Source organism: Carcharhinus amblyrhynchos, chromosome 6, assembly GCF_965287045.1.
Source record: "Carcharhinus amblyrhynchos chromosome 6, sCarAmb.v2.hapA, whole genome shotgun sequence".
In the NCBI taxonomy this organism is placed as follows: domain Eukaryota; kingdom Metazoa; phylum Chordata; class Chondrichthyes; order Carcharhiniformes; family Carcharhinidae; genus Carcharhinus; species Carcharhinus amblyrhynchos.
Genome location: NC_137329.1, coordinates 24,001,380 through 24,016,566, shown reverse-complemented (window position 1 = coordinate 24,016,566; position 15,187 = coordinate 24,001,380). Strand labels below are relative to the sequence as shown.

At 42.9% G+C, this 15,187-nt stretch overlaps 1 protein-coding gene across 1 annotated transcript in view; it reads right to left on the bottom strand.

Moving 5' to 3' along the window:
- Positions 1 to 7,482, bottom strand: part of olfml1 (olfactomedin-like 1) — a 36,738-nt gene extending 29,256 nt beyond the window's left edge. The window contains exons 1-2 of the mRNA XM_080190020.1: positions 7,131 to 7,482; positions 3,010 to 3,295 (exon numbers count right to left, since the gene is read on the bottom strand). Of these exons, the coding sequence (XP_080046146.1) occupies positions 3,010 to 3,295; positions 7,131 to 7,262 (418 nt within the window). The 5' untranslated portion in view covers positions 7,263 to 7,482. The remainder of the gene's footprint in view (positions 1 to 3,009; positions 3,296 to 7,130) is intronic.
- Between the last annotated feature and the right edge of the window lie 7,705 nt (positions 7,483 to 15,187).

Genomic DNA, 15,187 nt, shown 5'->3' with positions numbered 1-15,187 from the left:
TATTTTACAGCACATAAGGAGGCCATCATGTCTGCATCGACTCCTGAAAGAGCCACCCAGATAGTCCCATTCTCCAGCCCTACCTCCTTCGCCCTTTAAATTCAGCAACTATGTATCTAGCTCACTTTTGAAATCTCCTATGAAATCTGCTTCCACCACTCTCCCAGGTAACACATTCCAAAACCCAAATCTCTCTCAGTAAAGAAGTTTCTCCTCATCTCACTCCCAGCTCTCTTGCTAAACATCTTGACATTGTGACCTCCCCTAATCACTGACATACCAGCTGGTGAAAACAGAATATCCTTCTTTACCCTATCAATTGTTCATAATTCTGAACACCTTAATAAGATCATCCTTTAAATTTCTCTGCTCCAAGGACAGTAAGTCCAATTTCTCCAATCTTTCCTCATTCCTGGTGTCATTCTAGTAAATCTCCTTTGCAATCCCTCTCCAGGGCTTTAACCTCCTTCCAGTGCCCAGAACTGAAAGCAATGTCTAAATGTGGTCTGACCAATGATTTGTAAAGGTGTAGCATTACTTCCTTAATCTTGTACCCTATGGGCCCAATTTTACCATTGTGATTCTAAATGCTGAATCTGGGTGCAATTCAGATCTGACTTATAAACCTGCTCTCAGGCGCTCCCATACACACTGAGCCTGAAAAAAAATCGTGAGTCTTAATCGTGCTGCGGGCAGGGCTTATTGCGCTTGAAATGCTGCAGCTCCGATTGGACCTTTCAACTGGGCATGCGCAGTGAAAAAAAACATGGAAAAATGTGCCCCTGTCACACGTGCCCCTGTCACATCGCCCCAGAGCCGCAAAAAGCAGATAAAGTGGCCCGGGAGCGATGGCTCCCACAGACATCAACCATCCCCACAATATAACTGTCCCCCTTATCCACCCACCCCGCAGCTGCCCAGATTGATTGTAACCGCCTGTCCCACTTCACCCACCCCCCCCACCGATCGCCCGCAGAGTGGCAGCAGTACCCTCTGCCCCTGCCACCCACCCCCTCCCCACCAGAGATCCATCTGACCTCCCTCCCCCCCACCAGAGATCCATTGGGCCTCTCTCACCCCCCACCACCAGAGATACATCTGACCCACTTCCCTGGGCATCTACACGGGCGCTGATTGCCTCACACCCGACTTTACCAAACGGGCACAATGCAATGGTAAAATCAGGCCCTATGCCTCTATTTATAAACCAAAAGATCCTATAAGCCTTCTTAACAACTGTTTCAGCTTGCCTGGCCACCTCCAGAGAATTATGCATTTGAATCCTGAGGTTGCTCTGCTCCTATCCTTCCCTCAAAGTTGTACTATTGAGCCTGTATCATCTCCCCATGTTTCTTCTACCAAAATGCATTACCCTGGATGGTCAGGCCCTCAGCTGTCAAGGCCCTAAGCTCTGAGATATCCTTCCTAAAGCTCCCCTCCTGTATCTCATTTTCCTCCTTTAAGACACTCTTTAGAATCTACCTCTCTTGACTAAGCCTTTGGCCATCTGCTGTAATATTGCCTCACGTGACTCAGTGTCAGATTTTGTTTGGTAACCCTCCTCTAGGCACCTAAAGATGGTCCATGAATACAAGTCATTGTTGTTTTTGGTGGGATGCTGAACTGCGAATCAGACTGTGGTGGGTGTTGAGACAACTGCTTTCGGAGGTTTGGCCTTTAGGCAGGTCGGATGGGACTGGGATTTGGTGCTTTAAAACAATATGAAAGCAAGTGGATCATCTGTTGTTGCTACAGGAATACTTATAAATACCTGAAAAGGCTGCTGACTCTCACCAGTCTAGTTAACACATGGCCATTGGATGAGGTATCCACTTCATTACAATGGTGTGACTATCATACATTACCACAATGAATATACACCACGAGAGGACTTAATTCGCAATGAAAAAAACACGTAATCATAGAGTCATAGAGGTTTACAACACTGAAACAGGCCCTTCGGCCCAACTTGTCCATGCCGCCATTTTTTTAGCCACTAAGCGAGTCCCAATTGCCCGTGCTTGGCCCATATCCATCTATACCCATCTTACCTATGTAACTGTCTAAATGCTTTCTAAAAGACAAAATTGTACCTGCCTCTACTACTACCTCTGGCAGCTTGTTCCAGACACTCACCACCCTCTGTGCAAAAGAATTGCCCCACTGCACCCTTTTGTATCTCTCCCCTTACACCTTAAAGCTATGCCGTCTAGTTTTAGACTCCCCTACCTTTGGGAAAAGATGTTGACTATCTTGACTTTACGATGTCCTGAGGTGGTGAAAAGTATTGGATAAATGAAAGTCTTTCTTTCCATATTGGAATGTTGACAACACATTGGAAACGTGACCCAGTCGTAATGTATTCTTGGAGATGGCGGTGTTACTGAGTTAGCAACCCAACAGTCACAAACCTAACTGTGAATAAAATAGCAACCACGAGAACTGCAAAACTCAACTGTTCCTTTCAAGGTATGGAATGTGTGGAGTTTGTCCCCATGTCTGCGTAGGTTTCCTCTGGTGCTCCACTTTCCTCCCACAATCCAAGAATGTACAGGACAGGTGGATTGGCCATGCTAAATTGCTCTTTAAGCATCCAAAAATGTGTAGGTTAGGGGGATTGATGTGATACATATGTGGGGTTAAAGGTATGGGGCCTGAGTAAGATGCTCTTTTGGAGAGTCAGCACAGACTCGATGGACCAAATGGCCTCCTTCTGCACTGTAGTGTTCTCTGATTCTAACCTCTTTTGACTATCTAATGACCTGGTTACTCCTTAAAACCTCTCCAAAGTGGCCATTTATTTCATTATACAAGGTAATTTACCTCAAGATGCAATAGTAAGACTAGCGGTGCAAGAAGATGAGACAAGGAAGAGTGGATGATACGTGGGATCTGGCTGGAATCACCCACACCCTGACAGGTTAAAAGGAGAGAGGCTATTCCTTCAGGGGAAAAAAAGGGGCAGGTTGCAAAATGGGGCCTCGTGACAAGTAAATCAAGAGTTTTCACCTGAAACCATCCGGAGCTTGGCCTTTTTCTTCTCCTCTGCTTGCTGGATCTGCTCTTCAATCAGTTTTTCATCGACTTCCACACATGGCTGAGTGGGCTGCTGCGCCTCGAGATAGTCAATGTCTTTTTCAATCCTCTCAATTCTGGATCCCATAACCTCCACCTCGTTCTTAAACTCAGTTTTGTAAATATTCAACCCATCCAAGCGGACTGTGATTTCTTTCCGGAAGTCTCGAAACTCCCTCACGTACTTGTTCATGTCTTGGTTACATTTCTCCAGCCGGTCCTGTTATCAAAGTGAATTCAGTGAAGAGATAACCTTGGTGTTAAGTGTTGAAGACTTCCGATCGAGAGGATTGGATAAGGTTGCAAATATACAAATGACATTTTTGTGTAAGAACTAAGTCTAGTCGTGAAAGGAAACATGCCACAAATTAAATATATGCATGATTCAAAATTGGATGAAGGGTCAGCAAACAAATGGTGTAGATTTAAGGCCATAGAACCAAACGAAGAGTATTTTTTTAAACACAGTCAGTTGTTGTTATCTGGAATGCGCCGACTGAAAGATTTGGTGGAAGCAGATTCAATAACAAATTCAATAGCAACTCATTTAAGTAATTGGCTAATTGCTTAAATAAGAGAAGATTACAGGGCTATGGTAAAAGAGCAGGGGAGTGTGACTAATTGCACCGCTCTGACAAAGAGTTGGCACAGACTTGTTGGCAGAATGGCCTCCTTTTGTGCTGTAAGATTCTATAATTCTGTGTATAATGAAGAGGCATTATTGATGTAGGCTGGTCCCTGAATCGTTGCTTACAATTGTAACATTGGGAGAGTTATATAACTGCGTGCCTTGTCTATTGACATTTGTTATTTGCATTCCATACGTTCTATTTTTAGCAGATGTCTCCACATCTGGAACTTTCATAAGAACATAGGAAGAGGAATGGGTCATTCATCCCCTTGAGCCTCTTCTACCACTCAATTAGACCAGAGCTGATCTGTATCTTAACTTCATTTATCTGCCTTAGTTCTGTAATCCTTAATAATCTTTAATAACCAAAAATGATCAAACTCACTTTGAAATTTTCATTCGACATCCCCCACCCCTCAACAGCTTTTGGGATGTTTAAGGTTATTTATTAGTGTCACAAGTAGGCTTACATTCATACTCCAATGGAGTTACTTGTGAAAATCCCCAGTTGCTGCACTCTGGTGCCTGTTTGGATACACTAAGGGAGAATTTAGCATGGATCTAATGCACCTAACTAGTGCATTTTGTGCATAGGGTGTGGTGGTGTGTTCCGGATTTCCATGATCCTTCACGCAAAGAAATGCTTTCTGACATTCGCCCTCCAGGGTCTGACTCTAATTTTTAGGTTTTGCCCCCACATTTTGGGCTAACCCACCAGAGTTAATAGTTTCTCTTTTTTCTATCAAATCCTTTAATCATGGCAAAGGCCTCAATTATTGTGGACTGGCACAGAGGTTAGCACTGCTGCTTCACAGCGCCAGGGACCTGGGTCCGATTCCCACCTTGGGTCACTGTCTGTGTGGAGTCTGCACATTCTCCCCGTGCGTGCATGGGTTTCCTCCACACGCTCTGGTTTCCTCCCATAGGCCGAAAGGTGCATTAGCCACGCTAAATTCTCCCTCAGTGTACCCGAACAGGCGCCGGAACGTGGTGACTAGGGGATTTCTACTGTAACTTCATTGTAGTGTTAATGTAAGCCTACTCATGACTAATAACTATATAAATTTTTACTTTATATCAATCCTGAATCTAAGGCCCAGTCTATGCAACCTGTCCTTATAATTTAACCCATTCTCAGCTGGAAATTAAGAAGTAAATCACTGAGAAATGTTTGTGAGACCCAGTTTCAAAACACTGCTCCAACAAATAATTTGGCAAACTATTTTATAAGTGTTCTGCTGCTCCGAACTTGACATAATAATAACAATGTTAATAAAAACATAGCCCTCTGGTGAGAACATCATGGTACTTCAATATTACTTGAATAAATAACAGGAAACGTTTATCTTCTTGAGACAAAACTTCATGACCATTGAGAGCATTTGTTAATGATTTCCCCACTCACTGTTAGCTCACTGTTTTAAATACAGTCAAACGTTTTTCAGAGTGGGTGTTTTCACGACCATCGTATAAGGTAGATCTGGATTTATAGACAGAGACTGGATTGTAGGACTTTGTAGGACAGAAGTGGTCTGATTGTTTTCTGTTGGTGTGCCAGCCAAACAGTTGGAAATTATTGTTCCAACACCAGTCCTGCTAAAATCTGATTACAGGAGGAGAAATGAACAAAGACTAGATGGTTAGGACTTCCTCCCATAGAGGAGCAATGTCACCCTGGTCCAGGCTAGTGCCTATGCATGTCCTACATGAGGCTGCAATGTGCATCTAACTTATAAGGGTTAGGGTGGCTCATGTGGAGTGAAAACGCCAACATGGACCTGTTGGGCTGAATGGTCTGTTTCTATGTTGTAAATACTTAGTATTTAGTGCCGCAGATGCAGTCTTCTCAGTAGCACACTAATACAGTGGTCAGCACAGCCGCCTCACAGCACCAGGGACCTGGGTTCGATTCCAGTCTGGGACTGTCTGTGTGGAGTTTGCACGTTCTCCCTGTGTATGCCTGGGTTTCCTTTGGGTGCTCCTGTTTCTTCCCACAGTCCAAAGACGTACAGGTTAGGTGGATTGATCATGTTAAATTGTCCCTTAGTGTCCCAAGCTGTGTAGGTCAAGGGGATGAAGGGGTAACGGGGATAGGGCCTGGGTGCTGGATGCTCTGTTGGAGAGTTGGCGCAGACTCAATGGGCTGAATGGTCTCCTTCTGCACTGTAGGCATCTTATGATATTGAGAAGAATATCTTTCCTGATCATTAATTATTCTACCAATGTGTCACTTATTGTCCATCCCTTGTTGTGCTGCAGAGGAAGTGGTGAGTTGCCTTCTTTGAACATTATTTTTCACCGACAGGGTGATTGTGGTCTGGAACTGACCACCTGAAAGAATGATGAAGATATAAACCCTCATCACATTAATAAAGGAACATTTAGATAGGCACTTGCAATGCCATAACCCACAGGGCAATGAATTGGGGCTGGAAAGTATGATTAGTCATGACTTGATGGGCCAAATGGTCTCCTACTTTATATGCTTCTAACTGCTGCGGTCCACATTCTTTCTAGCATTCCTAACAGTGACAGGAAGTAAAGGATAATACTGAGTGAGTGTTAGTGTGGCTGGAAGGCTGTTTTCAGTGAGGCTCTGTGGAGCTCAGCACTGAATCCCTGGTTTTTCATGGTATACATCAATGATTTAAACTTAATAGCAGGGGGCGTGATGAAAAAGTTTGCAGATGATATAAAAATTGACAATGCGGTTGATAGTGAGTAAGAAAACTGCAGAAAGATGTCACAGCCCATTGAGTCTGCACCAAGATGGTCAGGTGAGCAGAACAGTGGCAAATACAGTTCAATCCGGAGGGCTCTGAGGTAATGTATTTTGGGGAGAACAAATGATTAAGGTCAAGAAATACAAAATAAATAAGAAATTTAGAGGGACAGAGGGAGGTTGGATTGTATTTCGACAGCAGGAGGCCATTCAGCCCATTGTGTCTCTGCAAATTCTTTGAAAGAGCTAGCCAATTAAATCCCAATTAAACTGCTCTTTCCCTGTAATGATTTTTAAAAGTTCATTTAATTTGCTTTGGAAAATTATAATTCAATCAGCTTCCATCTCCCTTTCAGGAATTTGGAGCATAAAACACACCAAAGAAAATTATTTCTCCTTGTCTTTTTTTCAATCAATGTCCTCTGATTGTGATTCTTTGTCCAGTGGAAAACATTCCCCTTATCAAATCCACTTATAATTTCATTAAACAAGGTCAGTTTTCTGCTCGCTGAATAGAATAAATGCCATCGCTGAAATATTTAATCGCAATATCACAGTTAAATAACTGATTAAGGAATGCCCAGGCACAAATTAACAATGCAATATTGATTCAAGTTAACAATGTTAGTAATTTGGTAGGTTTTCTTTCGGTCTGCGTTCAAAGGTACATGAGGCATGCACGGTGCTGATGGTATCACTTACCTCGAGTAGCATGATGCGTCTCTCAATGTATTGCATGAGTAAAGCATCTTGAGTCATCCGCTGGGCTTGTCCAAAAGTGTGGGTTAAAAGAAGAAACACCAACAGTCTTGGTAACAGGACCCAATTCAGCATGATTGGGAATCTGGTCCCAGTAGTTCAATGGGATGAAATGAAACACCAAGTCCTGCTGCTTTTTTTTGTCCGAGGTCTTTAGTTTTGTCCTCAACCAGGTAACAACATACAATCGTTTGAAACTTCAATGGAGAGGTTAAGAAACTGGGTTCATTTAAACCGCTCGTTGCCAAGAGCTGGTAAGTCAGCACTTGAAAGCTTAAACAGACACAAGACTCTGGCTGTGTCTGAAGGGTGCATTTGTGTGTGGAGTCAGGATATTTTTTTTCCCCCAGATCCTAATTGTTTCCATGTGCTTTGGAATGACTCATGCAGGCTCCGAACCAGCCAAATAAAACAGCGAAAGGCAATGAAAAGAAATAAAGCCATTTTAATTACATAACAAATCCTACACTATGCTAACATTGAGCAAACTTGGAGCGAAATAATTAAATGTGGGACAAATTAAGTCTCAGAATATACCAAGCGATCAACATCAGATAATTGCTTTGCAAATCTCTCCTGACTTCTGTTGTGTCAAATTTTCTGGGATGGCTTAAAGAGGGTATATTTAACAATACTCAGTTCTCAATGCTTGTATTCTCTTTAGTCTCAAAGATTAAGAGGTCATCTAATTGAAGGATTTGAAAGGGTAAATAGAGAGAAATTCTTCAACAGTCAGGGGACTAGACCAAAGAGGTGTGAACTTAAAGTTAGAGCGAGGCCATTCAGTGTGATGTCTGGAAGTATTTCTTTGCATAGGGGTGGTGGCAATCTGAAACTCTCTTGCCCCCCACATTCCAAAATATTAAAAAAGTTAATAACTGCTGGTGATAGGTTTTTGTTAGGCAAGATTATTCAGGGTTACAGAACCCAGGTTGTAAATAGAGTTACAATACGGATCAGTTCTGATTTCAGGACAGGCTTGAGGGGCTGAATGGCCTTCTCTGTTCCTGTGTTCCTATCCTTGACTGGTGGAAGTGCAAATGCTCAATGGGTGCCGTAGCATCAGGAGGCCTGTCTGCGGCTTCTCAATTCCCTGTGATGAATATTCCAGCCCAAGACTCCCTCTGAATATACCCTGAAATTCTTTGCCATTTGCTGCTGGGGTTTCATTTTTCCTTATTTCTCTTGAAGTTTCTCTGCCAGTGCTTCTAGATGCTTTGAGAAAGGGGTCTGAACAAATGAACTGCATGCAACATTGTAGAACTGGCTGCTTATGAAAGGACAGACTTGTACTTATGTTGCACAGCCAAGGAATACATAGGAAGTATTGCACAGAAACACTCCTTTCAGCACAGACAGCCCTTGTTGGTATTTATGAACCATTCAAACCTCATCCTGTCTTTCTCCATCTAATTTTATCAGCACAACCCACTATTCCTCTCTCCCTGGTGGATTTATTGAGCCTCTCCAGAAATGCAGCAATACTATTGAAGGGGTTAACATCATTGAATGAGGTAGAGTTTCCCTGTGAATTAAGTACAGCACAGTTCTCAGGAAAGCTGCTGTGAAGATGCAGTTCCCACACTTACAGATGGGCAGCTCAAACAAGCGGACCAAGGGACAGGAGGCTGAGAACTCTGAAGACCACAAGGTGGTAGCCATAACAGCTGGTGTGTATGTTTGAATGGTGTAGCTATGTAGGCATACCTCATTAGTAATTAATCATTATAATTAGACAGGAACATGGAGACTTTAACCGTTTAACTATATTCACCTGGCATAAACAAAATAATCTGAACTAGTAATTGTAATTGGATATCAATAACTTCAGAACAATTGTATACTTGTGATTGGTATATGCAAATGACTTATATGATAAGCAAAGGTATAATTGTTCATGCCATGTATCACTCACAGTTTACACGCCACCTCATGGAAGGAAGACTTCCTCACTATAGCTTGAATAAAGACTGATTTAAACTTCTGAAAGCTTTGTCTAGTCTGTTGGTGGTGTGAAGTATAAATCTCACTGAATAGCGGTGAAATTCTGTGTCAGTGGGGAACTCTGCTGTACTTAATTCATAGTGGAACTCTACTCAATGATTTTAACCCCTTCATTATTGACCTCAACTACTCCCTGTGCTAACCAGTTACAAAGTCTCATCATTGTCTGGGAGAAAAAGGACAACTGTCAGATGTCTCAAAGCGTTTAACACCCTATGAAGTATCTTTTGAAATGTAGTAGTTATTGTAATGCGGAAAATGTAATAGCCAATGAGGGCTCATCAAAACCCCCCATAAACAATACTATGATGACCAGATAATCCATGGTTTTGTGATATTTACTGGGGGAGTAAGAATTGACCTGGGACACTGGGGATAACTAAACGCAAAATACTGCAGATGTTTGAAATCTGGAATGAAAGCAAAGTGCTGAAAATACTCAGCAGGTCTGTCAGCACTCGTGGAGAGAGGAAAACAGAGTTAAGGTCTTGACTCTTCTTCAGAACTTTTCCAACTAATCTACAGCTGCACAGCTCCCACTACAGCACTTGGCAGAATTCAAGTTCAAACTAATTTGAAGTATAAAGGAAATTGTGATCATCAAACCATAGAAACCCAGTCCATCACACAAACCAGCCTCCCATCCAATCACTCTGTCTACATTTTCTGCTTGGAAAAGCAGCCAACATCATCAAGGATCCCGTGCACTCTGGACGTACTCTCTTCCACCTTCTTCCATCAGGAAAAAGATACAAAAGTCTGAAGTCATGTACCAACCAACTAAAGAACAACTTCTTCCCAGCGGCCATCAGACTTTTGAATGGACCTATTTCGTACTAAGTTGATCTTTCTCTACACCCTAGCTATGACTATAACACTATGCTCTGCACTCTCTCCCTTCCTTCTTTTTGTCTGTATAGCATGCAAGAAACAATACTTTTCACTGTAGACTAATACATGTAACAAAAAAAATCAAATCAAATCATCGATTGTCTTAAAAACCCATCTCGTTCACTGATGTCCTTTAGGGAAGTAAATTGCCCATCTTGACCTGGTTGGATCTATATGTGACTCCAGGTCCACTACAATGGGGCTGACTCGTAATTGTACTCTGAAATGGCCCACTCAGTTCAAGGGCAATTAGGGATGGGGCAACAAATGCAGTCCTTGCCAGTGTCACCCACAGCACGTGGAAGAATAAAAAAAAACTGTCCTGGGGTAAAGTTGCTTCTTCTGAATTCCCTGATGGATTTCTTGGTGACCATCCTATGCATTGACGCCCTCTAGTTTTGCTTTATCCCATGAGAAGAAACATCCTCTCTTCTGTCCACTCTATCAAATCTTATACGCATTTTAAAAAGCTCGATTAGTTCACCGCTCCCACCCCCCAGCTGACTATTTTTCCAGCCTGTTCATCTTCTTTTGATAGGTATACTGCGACTATTCAAACAGACACCCCAAAGTACTTCACAGCCGATGAATGGGCTTCGATGCATAGTCACTTTTGTCTTCTGAACAAGATCCATGAGAGAAATAAACAGTTATTATATTTGTTTTCTTGGAAACCTGCAGCACAGGGACAGCACGGTGGCACAGTGGTTAGCACTGCTGCCTCATAGTGCAAGGGAACCAGGTTCAATTCCAGCCTTGGGTGACTGTCTGTGTGGAGTCTGCACATTCTCCCCATGTTTACGTGATTTCCTCTGGGTGCTCCGGTTTCCTCCCACAGTTCAAAGATGTGTAGGTTAGGTTGACTGGCCATGCTAAATTGCTCCTTTGTGTCAGGGGAATAGGAGGGTAAATTTATGGGATTGCAGGGATAAAACTGGGTGGGATTGTTGCCAGTGCAGCCTTGATGGGCCAAATGGCCTCCTTCTGCACTGTAGATCCCGTGATTCAAAAAGAGGCTATTGTGCCTTTGCTGGCTCTTTCAAAGAATAATGGTGCTTAGCCCCACATCCTCATTTTTTTTGTCTTTAAATCCTATCAGTTCCTTATCCTCAAGTACCTGTGCAACTCTTTTCTCAAATTATTTGTCAAATCTGCTTCTACGACCTCTTTATTATAACATTCTGGCCCCTGACAAAGTTCTGAATGAAAACATCCTCATCTCCATTGTAGTTTGGCCCAGAATATTTTTAAATCAATGGGTTTTGGTTATTGACCAACATGCCAGAGTGAATAATTTTTGTCTATCAAAACCTCATCACCCTGAATAACTCTTACCTTTCTCACTTCTAAGGGGATCAGTCCTAATGTTTCTGACCCCTTCTTATAACTGAAGTCCCTTATCCCTGGTAACATTCTGGCAAACCTCACTGTGCCCTTCCACAGAGTTATGGTTATTTACAGCATAGAAAGAGGCCATTTGGCCCATCGAGTCCATGCTGGCACTCTGTGGAAGAATCAATCATGTTTGTGAGACATGGTCTCCCCTGCATAAAGGCATGCAGCCTATCGCTAAAAGTGCATATTTTTCCAAATGTGGGTAAATCCTGTCCCTAAGAATCTCGTCCAATAATTTCCCCACCATTTCCCTAATGTAAGATTACTGGCCTGTATTTTTCTGGATTATCCCTGATGCACTTCTTAAACAAAGGAACAACATTGGTTATTCTCTAGTCTTCTAGAACTTCTCCTCTGACTAAAGAGGATACACAGATTTTGTACAAGGATACTCTTTTGGCCTTGATTGAACCTACACTTTCTTTAGCTACCACTTTGCTCCTTATACACAAATAAAATGCCTGTGGGCTTTCCTTAATCCTGTTTGCCTTGGACATTTCCTGGCCCCTTTTAACCCCCTTAAATCTGTGTTTTTTTTTATTCTTTGAGAGTTCTGTCCGTCTTCAGTTTCCTAAACCTTACGTATACCTCCTTTTTCTTTTTGACTAAGCTCATAATTTCTCCTGTCATCCAAGGTTCCCGAATCTTGCCATCCTTATCTCCATTGTCACAGGTACATGCTGGTCCTGAATTCTAATCAACTGGCTTTTAAAAGATTTCCACATGACAGATCTGGATGTACCCTTAAACAGCTGCTTCCAATCTATGTTCCGCAGTTCCTGCCCAACATTGTCATAGTTAGCCTTCCCCCAGTTTAATACTTCCAACCAAGAACTACTTTTATCCTTATCCATAAGTAACTTAAAACTTACGGAATTAGTTTCACTGTTCCTGAAATACTCTCCCGTTGAAAATTTGATCACCTGGCTGGGCTCATTCACCAATATCGGATCTAGTATTGCCCCTTCCATTTACTGTGCCACCATGCTATCTAGTAGCCACTATGCCTTCATGCCACCTAGTTGGTATGTCAGTGACTAGGGGTCACAATTTCAGGCTGGTCAGCAAGAGAGCTAGGAATGAGATGAGGAGAAGCCTCTTTACTCAGAGAGTTGCTGGGATTTGGAATGCGCTGCCTCGGAGAGTGGTAGAGGCAGATTCCATTAGAGGTTTCAAAAGAGAACTGGGAACATATGGATACCAGAGATGAATTTAGAGGCTACAGAGATAGGGCTGGAGAATGGGATTAGACGGGTAGCTCTTTCAGGAGCCAGTGCAGGCGTGATGGGCCAAATGGCCTCCTTCTGTGCTGTAAAAGTACATGATCAAACATATTGCTTCAAGAAACCCTCCTGGACACACATAACAAATCCCAAACCCTCACACCATTCCACCACCACCCCCCACCCCCCACCCCACCCTACCCATCAAAGTCTTCGAGAACAACATTGTCTACCAGTCTAGAAAAAGAACCATTTAGTGTGACTCGCTGTTTTCTGTCCTGGAACCAATTTTAGTATCCAGTTGGATACTGGCCTTCCTATTTCATGAGCGTCAATATTATTGAGTAATAGGACAGCCTTGAGGTGCCCTATGAGCTACATCAAAACAATTATGTTCTTAAAGGGTGAAGTGGGCACTGAACACTATACATTAACCCATGGAAAGAAGCACGGGAAAATTTTCCAGCTACTTTCTCAGGCCTTTGCATCTTTCCCTAAGTGTATCACCCAGAGTTACCTACAATGCATCAGCTGAAGTCTAACCAGTGATTTATAAAGTTCCAACACAATCTCTTTGCTTTGTTTCCTTGTCATCTATTTGTGAATGCAAACGGTTCAGATGATTTTTAACTGCTTTGTCAACCAACCCTACTACCTTCAAGGATTTGAGAATATGGCTATTTCACGGCTCATCCGCATTTTCAAAATCACGCCATTTACACGATACTGTCTTTCCTTATTAGCCCTCCCACTTCACACTTCTCCACATTGAACTCTCTCAACATTGCTAGAGATATGCCTGTTGGGCAGGACACATATGTCAGATGTTGAATCACATATTTAACCATTAACTGAGGGCTGCGGCTCTTCACTAGACAGTGGCACTCTTTGAGTATAGGCAATAAAAAGAGGCTTTGTAAGTAAGGAATGAGAAATGTGGGAACAGGAGAGGACATTTAGTCCTCAAGGCTATTCTGTCATTCAGCAAGGCAATGGTCTGTACTGAAGAAGAATCTGAGTCTGATGTTGTGTAGCTTGATTTCCAAACCCCTTTAACAAAGAATCACACAAATTTTAAACTGGATGTTGAATGAATTTCTTGTCATTATCTGGGACAATGGTAAATTTATAAAATGGTAGCAGCTTAACCAACTGCCAGAACTTAAGGAGGTCCCCCAGGGATTTGTGTTATGACTCTTGTCCTTCACAATCTTAATCAATGAATTTGTGCTCCCCTCCCTCCGTTCCCCAACCTTCCCTTCTCTTCTATATGCTACCAAACATCTCTCCCCCATACCCTCTCTTGCCCTCCCTGTGCTCCTCCCCAGGATCCTTTGCATTTTTTGTGCCCTTCTCACCCTCTCCATGCTTGGCTGCAATATTCTAGTCTTTGCCTGATCCTCTATGCTTCCCCTACACTTCCTCCTACCTCCCTGTATCCTTCTCTGTCATTCCTCACACTTCCTCTCTTCTCTTTGCATTCACCCACTCTCTCCAGGGGCCCCTATATTCTCCTGTGCTCCCTACTCTCCCCTTGCCTCTCCACAAGCTCCCTGATCTCCCTAATCTTTCCCATTCTCTCCATGTTTCCCTGCGGGTTCCTCCTCCCATCCCACCCATCTTCACACATATGACCAGCCTACACTTTTCCAGATAGGAGCCATCCAAGAGGAACTCAGGCTTGGATTTCGTCAAAGGTGGAACTGGAATTACACTACTTATGCTTCCATGCTTTTTCCCATTTTCCATGAGGTTACAATTAAAATTTAAAATGCCAACGATGTGGAAGGGAAAAATGTATGACTTAGCTCCGGCGCAGAGTGGGGCTCACTCATCCCAAAACATAAAATCCCACCCGAGATCAATGGACCTCTCCATGGTCTGCCTCTTGCCCGCACCAATTCCAGTGACGGATGGGACGGGGAAATCCCGGTCTTCATGTCCTATCTAAGTCAGGACACATTTCCTGGTCTTCAATAGAATCCATCCCCTAAATGTTGAGAAAATGGGCGAGATTCTCTGGCCATTCACACCCAAGGCCAAAAAGTCCTGCCTCAGCTCAATGGACCTTTAAATGGTCCATTGAATTTTTTGTCTGACCCTCTATGGTTCCTGCGGCGGGTGAGATGGGAGAATTTCGGTCTTAGGGTGTGATTTGCCAGCCATGCCTGTTGCTGGGATCATCTGGTCCCATCTCAAGTTGAAGGTGGAATCTCCCGCGATGAGTTCCGCCATGATGGGGCCAGAAAATCCTACCTTTAGTCTTCTCCTAGTGGACTGTGAATAAAGTTAAATATTTACTAATCATGTAGGATCATGAAACTAGACTACAGCACGGACAGGCTATTTGGCCCAACTGATCTGTGCTTGTGCTTGCATTCCTTGAGCCTCCATTTGGTCTAATCCTATCAACATTTTCTTTGATTTCTTTCTCCCTCGTGAAGTTATCAAGCTTTCCCTTAAATGTATGTATGCAGTTCCCTTTAA